The sequence below is a fragment of the Manacus candei genome, unplaced genomic scaffold, assembly GCF_025592945.1.
Source record: "Manacus candei isolate 608988 ecotype Guabito, Panama unplaced genomic scaffold, ASM2559294v1 h1tg000006l, whole genome shotgun sequence".
Taxonomy (NCBI): domain Eukaryota; kingdom Metazoa; phylum Chordata; class Aves; order Passeriformes; family Pipridae; genus Manacus; species Manacus candei.
In genome coordinates this window covers 278,491-290,593 of record NW_026138054.1, presented here as the reverse complement: position 1 = coordinate 290,593, position 12,103 = coordinate 278,491, and the positions used below count along the sequence as shown (strand labels likewise).

Genomic DNA, 12,103 nt, shown 5'->3' with positions numbered 1-12,103 from the left:
ATAGGGCCGAGGAGGGCCCGCCTCTCCCGCGGCGCCGGCCAACGGGCGCTGGCGGAGTGGCGGAGTGGCAGCGCAGCTGGCCAATCAGCGGCACCGCGTTTGAAAAGGGGGGGAAAGGAGGGAAAAAGCGCGGGTGGGGCGGGGGCCGCGGGCCGGCGCTGGGCAGGGCGCGGCGCGCATGCGCGGTGCGGAGAACTGGGGGGCGAGGTGCGGGGTCGGGCCGCCGTACGCGGCAGGACCGGGGGCGGCGGGGATGCGGCAGCACCAGCCCTGCAGTACGGGCAGCCCCTCGCCCGCCCTGAGAAAACCCCCGATTTTCCCCCTCCGCCGCGGGACTGCAGCATCGCCCGCCCGGCCCCGGTTAATGATTGACGCCACAGGCCCGGTTCACGGCCCGCCTGGGCTGCCGCTGCCCGAGGAGGGGGCGGAATTCCCCTGCCACCGAGGGACCCCCCCCACCTCCCTGCCCGGGGAGGGGGCATGATCCCACCACCACCCGGGACACCCCTCACCCTCTCTGCCCGGAAAGGGGTAGGGATCCCCCTTCCCTGCTCGAGGAGGGGTCCTGGGGCCAGACCCACAGCGAGATGACAAAGGACGGGGCACATATGACCCTGCAGGATTCTTTAATAGCCATCGGGGATGTACAGGGCAACTGGGCTTGGGGGCAGCAGGGGCTGAGCCCCTCAACCCACACCAGGCCCATGCAGTACAAGGGGCAGCAGCATTTGCACATTGATATGGGGGCACGGGCAGCCCCGCAGTGACGCACTTGCCTTTAAATACGGGGAGGTATCGAGGGCAGGGGGGGGAGCAGTAGTGTTTCTACACTATGTACAGCCTTGTGCTTCTGGGGGGGGGCTCAGCCCATCTGTTCCATCGCAGGCCTTTGAGAAAGCCCCCATAGTGGGGCGTCCCAGCTCTGCGGTGGGCAGGGGCACGCAGTGCTGCCCCCCAGCCCCGGCGGGGGCAAGGATGGCTCAGTTATTCTCGAAGAGGGAGAGGAGGTCATCATTGCTGCTGCTGGGGAGGTCGGGGGGCCCCAGGTAGGAGAGCAGCTCATCGGGATTCGTCAGCTCAGGCAGAAGCTGGGGGCAGCAGTGTGTGATGATTGGCCCCCCACAGCTTCTGCCCACCTCCCCACAGCAGCTGGGGTCCCAAGCCAGCAGTGGGACCCCTGGCCGCTCCCCCCGGTACTCACGTCGAGGGCAGGCTCCGAGCCATCACCTGCCGTGGCCATGCTGGGCGCAGGGGGGAAGGCGAGATCAGCAGCATGGGCTGGGGGACCCAGAGGAGGCCGTGCCACTGCGCTCCGAGGGTGCAGCATGGGGGCTGGCTGGATGCCTGAAGGGGTGCTGTGCAGCCCTGGCTGCACCGGGGGGTGGGATGGCTCCATCCGTCCCGATGGGGGAAGCTGCGGAGGGGGGGGAAGAGAGCACGGCCATAAGACCCTCCCTTCACTGGGACCCCCAGTGCTCCCAGTGAGATGTAGGGGCCTTGGGCATAGCTGCCCCGCTCGCAGCCCAGCTGACCTGTGTGGGCAGAGGGGGCACAGAGGGTTTCTCAGGGGCCAGGAGGCCGCCAGGGATGTTGGGCTGGTAGGAGATGGAGGGGGGGCCTGGTGTGAAGTCACTCAGCGTTGGGGTGCCAGGGGCGCCAGGGGGAGGGAAAGGCTCTGGGAAGCCCCCAGGTCCTGGAAAGCTGGAACCTATGAGAGGAAATGGGGCAATTGGGACACACACACACACAGGGGCAGGGTCCAGTCCTGTCCCCCATGGGTCTCCCCATACCCGGGGTGCTGTAGTCAGCAGCAGCCCCTGCCGGAGGCTGTGACAGTGCCGGGAAGGGCACAGAGCTGGGCCCCAAGGCTGCAATCATCTCCATGATGTTGGGTAGCACCATGTGAGTAGGACTGAGTGTCCGGCACCGCTTCAGCACCGGTCCCTCCGGTTCCTCCTTGACGTGGATGTCAGGTTTGATTGGGACGGGTTTCCAGCTGCAGGTCGGGTCAATGGTGATCTCTTCATGTTCCGAACTGAGGGCAGCAGGAGGGCAGGGGAGGTGAGGTTGGGACATCTGCTGCACAGCCCCCCCAGTGATGGTATAGGGCCAGGCATGGATGGATGGATGGATGGACAGTCAGAGCAAGGGCACTTACTTCTGGATGTATATCAGGATGCCCAGCATGTACTGGTCCACCTCCAGGCCCTCCAGCAGGGCCGTCTTACTGCAGGCAGGATGCAGGCAGAGTGAGGGCAGAGAACCCTGGCAGGAACTTCCCCCTGCAAGGCAGGAACCACCCTCCCCCCACCAGGACAGGAAACATACCCCCTCTCCCCTGCAGGCAGGGACACCAGGGCATGGCCCCACTGCAGCCCCCACTCACTTGCAGACAGGACACCGCCATGTCCCTCTCTCACAGTTGAGCTGCAGATACGACTCAAGGTCGAAGCACTGTGGGGGAGACCAGCAGCTGAGCCAGACGAGGGCAGGATATTGGGTGAGGAACACCTCCCAGCACCCTGCCACCACCAGCCCTACCTGTATGTGCCGGCAATCATGACCCCTGGCTGGGAGCTGGATCCTCCGGAAGGTGATGGGGCACTTGAGGGACACCTTGATGGCCGTCTGCTCCACACCGTCCTCACCGTTGGGCCCTGGGGTCCCTGGGATGGTCCCACTGCTGAAGTTGCGTTTGACTGGGGAGGTGGGGACAAGGGGCACCAAGGGTCAGAACCGGGACAATGGGATGGGGTGGCACTTTGGTGGCACCTGGGCAATAGTGCCCCATCACCCTCATCCTGCTGTGGCCCGTGACCAGGGTGTTCCCCTGCCATGCTGCAGCCCCCGGCCCCCAGGACCTGGGTGCTCACTTTTGGTGATGCAGTGCTCAGCGGGAAGTAGGCGCTTCTTGATGAGCCCCTGCAGCACCGAGCGTACGGAGGGCCGGTGCACCAGCTGCAGGACGAACAGGTGGGACTGCGGAGAGATGGGGAGGCTGAGTTGCAGCCCCAGCTGTCACCCTCCCAGTCCCAGGACCCGGCCGTGACTCACACAGCAGCAGGCGGTGACAGTGATCTGGATGGTGTTCCGGCCGGGCTGGCAGACGTGCTTCAGGTAGAGCGGCTTGTGGGAGGTCTTGTTGTCACCGCGCTCGATGGTGAGCGGTGTGGCATTGACACTCACCTGCACAGAGGCCGGCCAGTTGGTGTTCATCTGCCGATCCTCGTGGTGGTAGCACTTGAACTGCAGTTCCAGGTCAGGCCTGGGAGCAGGCAGAGTGTGTGAGGGCAGAGGGCGTGCTCGCACGCGAGCCACCACACTGGGTGTCACCCGCACTGGGTGCTGCATTGCACCATGCAGAACCTTGCTGTGCCAAGCCACACCATGCGCCACCATATCATACAGCACTGTGACAAACCCCACAGCACCATAGCACTGGACTGTGCCAAGCCACACAATGTCCCACCATGCCATGCCAAGCCACACCCCAAGCCACTATGCGCTGCAGCGACACGCTGAGCCACCATGGCACTACCTTAAACCATGGCAAATACCACTGAACCAAACCACACATCACACCATGATGCAGCACAACGCTGTGCCAAGCCACACCAGGCCACACACTGTCATGCCACATGGCACCATGCAGCGCCCAGCCGTGCTGCCCAGCGCTGCCTCACATGGTGCCGCACAGCACCACCTGAGCAGCGCTGTGTGACACCACACCTGCAGCCCGCACCTCATCATGAGGGTCTTGTAGACAGAGTCACGCAGCTGGAAGACATGGTTGCTGACGGCCAGATTGTGCTGCAGGCGGAAGGGCTCCAGCACCACGCCGTCCCGTACCGGGAAGGTCAGCCGCAGCTCCTCACCAGGGGCTGGCCCTGCGGGGTGCCGTCAGCAGGAACCCCTGTGCCCCAGCCACACCCCAGCCACTCCCCGCACCCTGCACGGGGATCCAGTTCGCAAGAAGCCCCCACACCTCAGCAGCCTCATCCACCCAGGACAGACAGCCCTACGCAGGAAGCTCCTCCTACCCAAAGTGGCTCCACCCCCACAGCAGAGGCCCCTCCCACCCCATGCAGGAGCCCATCCCATTGAAGGCCCCTCCCACTCCAGGACACCCCACCCTATTCAAGCCCCTCCCATTCCAGGAGGTCCCACCCACAGAACAGGAACCCCTCCCACCAAAGCCACCACTCCCGATAAAGCCAACCCTCCCCCCCCCCACCCCGGGGCCACACCCTTTTAATAAGTCCCTCACCCCACTCAGTCCCACCCTCACAGCAAGCCTCTACCACCCGCCTCCACTGGCCCCAAACCCTGGCAATGGCCACACCCCCTGTGCTGACACCCCTCCCCTCCCACCCTGACTTTAAAGGGCGGGCATACTGCCAGAAATGGGCCCCACACTGTGAAGTCCCCCCTTCCCACCCTGGTAGTCCCCCTGACCAGGGACACCTACCCGAAGGGGATGGGTGCAGGGGGGTGATGTTGGGCTTCATGTCTGGCAGGAAGGGTGACTTGACATCCTGACCAGGGGATGTGTAGGTGGGGATGCCGCTGCCCGGCGTCATGGGTGGTGTGGGGTTCCCGGCCAGCGGCGAGCTGGGGTACCCCGGCAGCAACCGGCCCGGCTGCGGAGGCACCGCGCACCCTCAGCTCCCGGCCGGGCCGGCACAGCCCCCACCCCACCTGCTGCCGGACTCACCCCGTTGACGGCTGCTTGGCTGTAGGTGCTGAAGCTGGTGCTCTGCCCGTTGAACTGGTCAGCAGACTGTGGGAGGAGGAGGGTCCCCAGAGGCTGGCACCGGGGGACCACAGACACCTGGACCCCCACCTCGTGCCCACCGTGCCCTCTGCAGTACCTTGTAATAGGGTCCAGCACTGCCTGAAGCGGAGAGGTACTGGCCCATGCCCTGCTGCAGCCTGTGGCCGGGGTAGGAGGGGGACGGAGCGGAGGACTGGGGGGCGCTGGGGGCATACTGGGCACCAGCCACAGCATACTGCCCGCCCTGGAGGTACTGCTGCGCTGGGTACCCCTGCAGGGCCAGGGGGTCAGCACCAGTGGGAAATGGGGTCCCGGTACGCCACAGCCTTCATCGATGCAGTGCTCACCTCGTTGGAGTATGCCCGCTTGAGGCTCTGGCGGGGTAGCTGCTGGCTTGAGGGGGGACCAGGGTAGGCGTGCTGGGGCACTCGTTGCCCACCATACAGGGAGCTGGTGCCAGGTGCCCGCACTGGACTCATGCTCACAGGGGAAATGCCAGAGGGGGCCATGACACCTGCCATGCCAGCTGGGCTCATGCTGGTGCCACGGGGCCCAGCATGGGGCAGGAACTGGTTGCTAAAGGACTGCCCTGTGCCCATCTGCAGTGGGGAAGAGAAGGAGGTCAGGGCAGGGCCAGGGCAGCTGTCAGCTCCCCGTTTCTGCCACAGCCAGGCTCTTACTGTGCTGTACTGGCTCAGCTCCTGGCTCTGCTTCTCTTGCAGCGCTGCCACTGTCGCTGTGGCCGTGGCCGTGGCTGTGGCAGCAGCAGCGGCCACGGCAGCAGCAGCCGCTGCCTGGGTGAAGTCAGCGGGGGCCCGGCCAGCATGTGAGGAGAGCCCAATCCCACCAGGGCCGCTGGGGCCGCTGGTGTAGCTGGAGAGCAGAAAGGCAGGAAGGGGCATGCGGTGGCCCTGCGACGGGGCACGTGCCAGGCCAGGGGGCACAGGGCTGGCCTTACCTGGCAGCAAAGCCTGGCCCGCTGGGGTAGGCGTTGCGGCCGTAGACACCCGGCTGCATGTACCCCTTCCCTGGTGCCCCCTCAGCGAAGGGCTGCTGCGGCAGGAATGGTGGCGAGCTCATGCCCGAGCCGGTGCCTGCCATGCCAGGCAGCAGCGGGGTATTGGAGCTGCTCCCCCCAGGGCCCATGGGGCTGCCAAAAACCTGGGGGATGGGGTGGGAGGCAGTGGGTCAAGCACGGGCAGTGGCGCCCAAGTGCTGGGGGTCCCTGGGGTGGGAGTGCTGCAGGTACCTGACTCTGGGAGGGGTTGCTGACACCCCAGACGGTGGTTACCACGGAGAGGGATCCCGGCGGCTGATTGGTGCTTGGTTGCCAAGGAACAGCCTCGTATGCAAATGAACCATCACTAGAAAGAAAAACAAATTAATGAAGATGAAGGACAGAGGGATGGAGGGACAGAGGGAACCGGGGGATGGAGGGAACAGAGGGATGAAGAACAGAGAGGATGGAGGAACGGATGGATGCATGGGGGGACGGAGGGACGCTGCCCCGGCGCCCACCCGTGGGGCGCAGGCGGCAGCGAGGGTTTCATGGGGTTCATGGAGCTCATCGGTGGGTGCGGGCTGGGTCTTCCGAGGCCGCGGCAGGCGCTGCGGAACGGCGGCACCGTCTGTCACTGGGGCTGCGGGAGGCAGTGGAGCGGCGGGTGAGGGGCGGCCGCCTCCAGAGGGGCCGGGGCCGGGGGGGTGCAGCCCGGAGCCTGCGCGACCCCCCCAGCCTCCGCGGCCGGGACTTGGCGTCCGGCCCAGTCTGGCCCGGGGCGCCGGCCGGCACGCGCCGCCCCCGCTCCAGGCCGCCCCCCCGCGCCGGCCACCACGGCGCCAGACCCCCCCCGGGGCGGCGGGCACCGGGCTTCCCCTGCGCCTGCGGGCGGGAGGAACCGCGGGGACTTCCCGGGGCAGGGACGCAGTCCCCCCGCGGCACTGCCCCCCGCCGCCCGGGGTATTTCCATCCGGGCCCGGCAGCGAGGCGGGGGGGCTGCGGGGTCACCAGCGCTTTCGGTTCCTCCCGGCCCCGCGGGAGGGCGGCTGAGATGGGATGGCCGCGAGGGAAGGGACGACGCGGAAACAGGGGACACCCGCGCCGGGCCTGCCCCAGCTCCCGGCAGCCGCCACCGCGGAGCCACCGGCCCCGGGTGCCCCTCGCCGGCAGTGACAGTCCCCCACCCCCCGCTCCTTCCCCGGCAGCACCGCAGCGCAGGCCCCGAGGCCGGGCCCCCTCCCATTGCCATGGCAACCGCCCCCGCCACCCCCGGCACGGCGGGGCGGCCCGCGGGGGCCTGGCCAGTCCCGCCCGTCCCCCCCCGTCCTCCCGCCCGGCGCTCCCGCTCTCACCGCGGCGGCGGCCCAAGATGGCCCTGGCGGCGCGGGGCGCGCGCGGAGGCTGCGCGGGATCTTCGGCCGCGCGCGGACGCGGCTCCGCGGCGGGGGCGGGGCCCGGGGACGGAGCCGGGCCGCGCACAATGGGGCCGCGCGCTCATCAGCATGCGGGCCCCGCCCCCGCCCCGCCAGGCGCGGGCAGCCGAGCGCCGAGGGCGGGGCTGGGGTGGGGGGGCCCGGGCTGCGCAGGGGTCGCGCGTGGCCGCGTGTGATGCGGTGCGCGGCCCCGCGTGCGGGGCGCCGGGGGCGACACGCGTGTGGCAGCGGGACGGGCGCCGTGATCGCGGCGGCGAGACCGCGGGGAGCGCGTGCTTGCGGCGCCGTGCGCGTGCGTGAGCGGGAGTGCGCGCGGAGACGCGGAGCCGCGCGTGCCGGGGAACAGTGCGGTGACACGATGTGCGACCCGGTGTGTGACAGCACAGTCACCCCACGTGGCCACGCAGCCCACGTGAGGTCGCATTCGCGTCTGCCGGAACCCTCGAGTGTGCGGGGGTTTGAGGCGCGCATAACCCTCGGCCGCCGCCCTGCAGCTGAGGGACCCGCCAGGCACCGAGGGGCCGGTTCTAGGGCCGCCGACAGCGACTCCTAGCTGAGGTCAGCCCCCCTTGCCCCCACCCCCCAGGGCCTCCCACGGGAGGACACAGCACCCAACACCAGCCCTGTGGGTGCAGGGGCTCAGAGCCAGGGGTTGGTGCTCAACCAACACCCCCACACCTGCGTGGGCCCTTAGGTCAGGCAGCCACCCCAAATCGCTCCTCCAAGAGGCAGCAGCTGCAGGGGCAAGTGTGACACCAGACTGGGAGGAACTGGACTCATTGCACTGGACCCACCCAGAGAAGAGCCTCAGGGATTAGTTCTTCCTAAGGTCCCAGGGGGGTGTGGGCCTCACCCACTGTGGCGGGACAGCCCCAAGCCCCTTTCACTCCCAGGGTGACTGCACCGGTGTCACCCTGGCACGAGGCAGACAAGGAGTCCAGGCACCAGCATGGGGTTGACAAGGTCTGTAGTTCCAGGGGTGGGGGAGGCGAGCAAGGGACAGACAAACAGATAGAGAGATGGAGGAGCATGCTGTGCCACGCCAGGGCTCAGGCCAGGTCTTTGAAGGCATCGAGGTTGAAGGCCGTGTCAAGGAGCCGCTGCAGCTCCGTCAGGTGGGTTTTTTTATTGCCGGTGGCAGGGGCTGCCGCTGGCTCCCGCCCTGCATACCTGCCAGGGAGAAGGTGAGGGTGAGAGGGATCTGCACCCCCCGAACTCCTCCCAGCCTCACAACCACCCACTGCATGCCTACCAGACGGGCTTGGCACGGTTGATGGTGGTGCGGAGCCGGGGTTTGACATAGTCGTAGTAGCCCTGGTTCTTGTGCTCCTCCTGGCACCACACCAGTTCAGCAGATGGGTATTTCTGGGCTTCCTTCTGGAGGAGGTCAAAGGGGAACGGGGAGAGCTGCAGGGGACACAGAGTGGCATCATGAGGGACATGGAGCAGCATCACAGGGGCTGCAGCAGCCCCAGCCTACGGGCACAGAGATGGCAGGACCCTGCTTACCTGCTCCACCCTGGTGATGGCCACGTCGGCCTCCATCTGCCGGGCCTTGCGCTCCCGGGTCAGGTCATAGTACACCTTGCCAGTGCAGAAGAGCACCCGCTTCACCTGCTCAGGATTCTGGGCCGCGGGGCCACTATCAGGGATGACACGGAGGAAGTGGGTGCCTGCCAAGGAAGAGAAGGGCGCTGTAAGCCACAGTGGCCAATGGCACAGTGGCAGCAGCTGCTGCACCTGAATCCCATGCCAGCCTCTCCTGGGACCCCAAGAGGCAGAGTCCAGCAGCTGGTACTCGGCCAGCTCCCAGCACAAACCATTATGGTTCTGTGCCACTTGGAGCTGCCAAATTCCAGAGGGCAGTGGCTACCAATGGAGGAAGTGTCACTGAGCCATGTCTCCCCAGGTGCCAGGGTACCAGTCTTGGCCCTGATGAGGAGTGGGTCCCGTGTGCAAGGGAGATGGCCATGGCCTTGCTTGGCCCCTCTTCAGCATGAAGAGGCTGCTGCCAGGTGGACTTTACCCGAGGCCACTGGCTCCTGCCCTTCACCCCATGGAGCAGCGTAGGGGGAACACAGGCAGCTCTGTGCTGCTCGTACCTGGCAGCATGTCGTCAAAGCTTGAGCGGGCTTCAGGGTGGCGCAGCAGTGACTTTGGAGTGAAGATTATCAGCTGGAGTAGGAGACAAGAGGCAGAGCAAGTTGGTCAGCCCTGCCAGAAACACCTTCCCTGCGAGCCAAGGCCAGAGCAGCAACCTGCCTGTCCTGCCTGCCCTCCCTTACCTCCCCTGCCCACCCTGCCTGCCCTCCCCTGCCTGTCCTGCCTGAGCACAGGAGCAGCTGCCAGAGATTTGCTTCTCGCTCAGCTGCTGTGCTCTCCCATATTGGGCACTGTTTCCTGACAGCACTGGCTGTTCCAGTCAGGGTGTCCAATGGGGAGGATGCCGAGGTGCTGCTGGGGGCCTGCCTGCCCCACAGCTGAAGCTGATGGGAAGCAGCTGGATTGGGTTATGTACTGGTGCCTGCCAGCCCTGACAGCTCTGACATCCCTGTGGAGTCCAGGAAGGGGTCACAGCCCCTGCAGCTCACATGAGCCGGCAGCAGCACGTGGTACCATGAGGTCCTGGGCCAGACAGAGGCCAACCGCCCATGTTTGTGAGGTCCAGAAACAATTTGCCCCCAGCCCTTTCTCAGCCTGGCAGGGACACAGCACTGCCCTGCCTGGGCACCGAGCCGGGCACAGAGCTGCTGGCACTGACCGGTTTGCGGAAGGGCAGGAGGATCTGGCGCCGGAGGACGTGGAAGAAGTTGGCTGGAGTGGAGCAGTTCACAACGATCCAGTTGCACTCATAGAGCTGGCGCACATCAAAGTCATCCAGCTTCTGCCTCGGCCAGCGCAGGTGAGGGGATTTCAGGAAACACAAGGTGCCTCTTGATCTCATGGCTCCAGCAGTGGTCCCCAGTCCTCCCTCCCTCCCTCTCTCCTTCCCTCTTTCCCTTTCCAAAGCACACACAGACCTATAGAGACCTGGGAGAGGCTGCAGGGCTGTGCCCCCCACCTTGGTCTGGCCATGGGGCAGCCAGCAACCCTCGCCCATGCTACTTTCAGGGCCACCTCTGCCTTGCACTGTGCTACAGCCCCAGGTTCAATGAACACCTGGGAACCAGGTTCAGCCCCTTTCCCTAAACCCTCCTGGCAGCATGAGCCCAGGGCGTCCCACGCCTCCTGCCATCGGCAACCACTGTGCTAAGACCACGTGGGTATTGCTGCCCTGATCCAGGGCGCAGGAGGGCCAGGCTGAGCTCTGCGCGGCCGCCACTCACAGGGAAGACATCGGGATCATCATTGCACATCTGCAGGAATCGCTCCGGGCGAGCAGAGGAGTGCTCGGGACCCTATAGGGACCAAGCAGGGGGACAGTGAGTGCAGGACAAGGCAGGCACAAGAAGCCAATGCCAGGCGCTGCCATGACATGAGCAGTGTTCTGTGCCACCACTGCCCATGGCTCAGCCTCCAGTGTGAGCTGGGGGAGTCCTTACCATGCCCTCCATGCCATGGGGAAGCAGCAAGACGATGCCGTTCTGCCTGACCCACTTGGCCTGCCCAGGACAGATGAACTGGTCGATGATGCACTGAGCAGTGTTGTGGAAATCCCCGAACTGGGCTTCCCAAAGCACCAGGGCGTTGGGACTGGCCATGGCAAAGCCCAGTTCGAATCCTGAGGGATGGGAGAGTCACAGAGTATTCTGAGTTGGAAGGGACCCACATGGATCATTGAGTCCAACTCTTAAGTGAATGGCCTCTACAGGGATCAAATCTGTGACCTTGGCATTAGCACCATGCTCTAACCAACTGAGCTAATCTCAGTTTAGAGGAGCAAGGGGGTTGAATTACCCTCTCAGAGCAGCCTCACCCTGGGCAGCAAGTGCAGACCCCCTCACTCACCCAGGACACCATACTCTGACAGGGAGCTGTTGCAGACAGTGTACGGAGCCTGGTTGGGCCAGAGGTGGTTCATGGGGATACAGGTCCTCTTGTCCACGTTCTGATCGTGCAGGACATGGTGGCGATGGCTAGAAATTGGGAAAGTGTTACTCCATCATCAGCCTTTGGATCCCTTCCAGAAGGGCTGGAATTGCCTTTAAAGCCTCCAAAAGCAGGGCTTTACCTAAATGTCCCCCTCTCAACGTCCTGGCCGCTCAGGCGGATGTGGATGCCCTCTTTAAGCAGGGAGCCAAATGCCATGTACTCTGCCAGAGCCCAGTCGACTGTCCGGTTCTTCACCATCTCCCCACGGGTTTTCAGAATACGGCTCAAACCTGCCGGAACAGGAGCTGGTTGGTAGCCAGCATGGGAGGGAGCTGCAGTGACACCAGGTTTGTCCCACAACTGGCCGAGGACTGACAGACTGCAAGTGACCAGGGCAGATGGAGGGATGACCTCCAGATGAGGAATCAGGACTGCAGGGAAGGATCAGCTCCAAAGAAGAGTTACTCCTTGGTTCACTTCCCTTACCCACAGCTCCCTCATGAACAAGTTCTCATAGCCTCACAGAGTCTGGGTGGGAAGGGACCTTAAAGATCATGCAGTCTAACCCTTGCAATGGGCAGGGACACCTTCCACTAGAACAGGTTGCTCCAAGCCCTGTCCAGCTTGGCCTTGAACACTTCCAGAGATGGGCCAGCCCCAGCTTCTCTGGGCAACCTGTGCCAGGGCCTCACCACTCTCACATGGGAGAATTTCTTCCCAATATCCCACCTAACCCTGCCTGTCAGTGTGAAGCCATTCCCCCTCGTCCCGTCGCTCGAGGCCCTTGTCCAAAGTCCCTCTCAGCTCTCTTGGAGCCCCTTTAGGCACTGGATCCTAAAGGATCTCCCTGGAGTCTTCACTCCT

The 12,103-nt window shown here is 65.1% G+C and overlaps 2 protein-coding genes across 8 annotated transcripts in view; both read right to left on the bottom strand.

The window, feature by feature from the left end:
• Window positions 1-47: 47 nt before the first annotated feature.
• ZMIZ2 (zinc finger MIZ-type containing 2) lies at window positions 48-7,233 on the bottom strand. 5 transcript variants are annotated; one of them, XM_051809219.1, is made up of 18 exons: window positions 7,127-7,233; window positions 6,293-6,414; window positions 6,024-6,138; window positions 5,733-5,935; window positions 5,122-5,647; window positions 4,872-5,045; window positions 4,715-4,780; window positions 4,469-4,640; window positions 3,743-3,887; window positions 3,055-3,265; window positions 2,874-2,979; window positions 2,542-2,699; window positions 2,387-2,454; window positions 2,159-2,227; window positions 1,791-2,035; window positions 1,533-1,708; window positions 1,202-1,414; window positions 50-1,088 (listed from the first exon to the last, which is right to left on the bottom strand). In XM_051809219.1, the coding sequence occupies exons 2-18, from the start codon at window positions 6,340-6,342 to the stop codon at window positions 981-983; spliced, it is 2,805 nt and encodes a 934-aa protein (XP_051665179.1). In that variant the 5' UTR covers window positions 6,343-6,414; window positions 7,127-7,233; the 3' UTR covers window positions 50-980. The 5 variants fall into 5 exon arrangements, with proteins under 5 accessions (XP_051665198.1, XP_051665216.1, XP_051665179.1 ...); XM_051809228.1 differs by lacking the exon at window positions 7,127-7,233 and having other exon boundaries at window positions 54-1,088; window positions 5,122-5,373; window positions 5,455-5,647; window positions 6,293-7,054; XM_051809238.1 differs by lacking the exon at window positions 7,127-7,233 and having other exon boundaries at window positions 48-1,088; window positions 4,469-4,535; window positions 6,293-7,057.
• A 924-nt stretch (window positions 7,234-8,157) lies between these two features.
• The window catches only part of OGDH (oxoglutarate dehydrogenase), a 32,614-nt gene continuing 28,668 nt past the window's right edge, over window positions 8,158-12,103 (bottom strand). For all 3 annotated transcript variants that reach the window (XM_051809189.1, XM_051809208.1, XM_051809198.1), the window contains 9 exons: window positions 11,379-11,529; window positions 11,156-11,283; window positions 10,750-10,928; window positions 10,534-10,605; window positions 9,969-10,091; window positions 9,310-9,382; window positions 8,717-8,880; window positions 8,460-8,614; window positions 8,158-8,377 (listed from right to left, as the gene is read on the bottom strand). In XM_051809189.1, coding sequence (XP_051665149.1) covers window positions 8,257-8,377; window positions 8,460-8,614; window positions 8,717-8,880; window positions 9,310-9,382; window positions 9,969-10,091; window positions 10,534-10,605; window positions 10,750-10,928; window positions 11,156-11,283; window positions 11,379-11,529 — 1,166 coding nt within the window. In that variant the 3' untranslated portion in view covers window positions 8,158-8,256. The remainder of the gene's footprint in view (window positions 8,378-8,459; window positions 8,615-8,716; window positions 8,881-9,309; window positions 9,383-9,968; window positions 10,092-10,533; window positions 10,606-10,749; window positions 10,929-11,155; window positions 11,284-11,378; window positions 11,530-12,103) is intronic.

Coding starts and splice junctions, on each gene's coding strand:
- ZMIZ2 (XM_051809219.1), bottom strand. CDS start 6,342: ATGAGCTCCATGAACCCCATGAAACCCTCGCTGCCGCCTGCGCCCCAC. Junction 6,139..6,292: donor CTGCCGCCTGCGCCCCACGG/GTGGGCGCCGGG, acceptor TTTTCTTTCTAG/TGATGGTTCATTTGCATACG. Junction 5,648..5,732: donor GGGCCAGGCTTTGCTGCCAG/GTAAGGCCAGCC, acceptor TCTGCTCTCCAG/CTACACCAGCGGCCCCAGCG.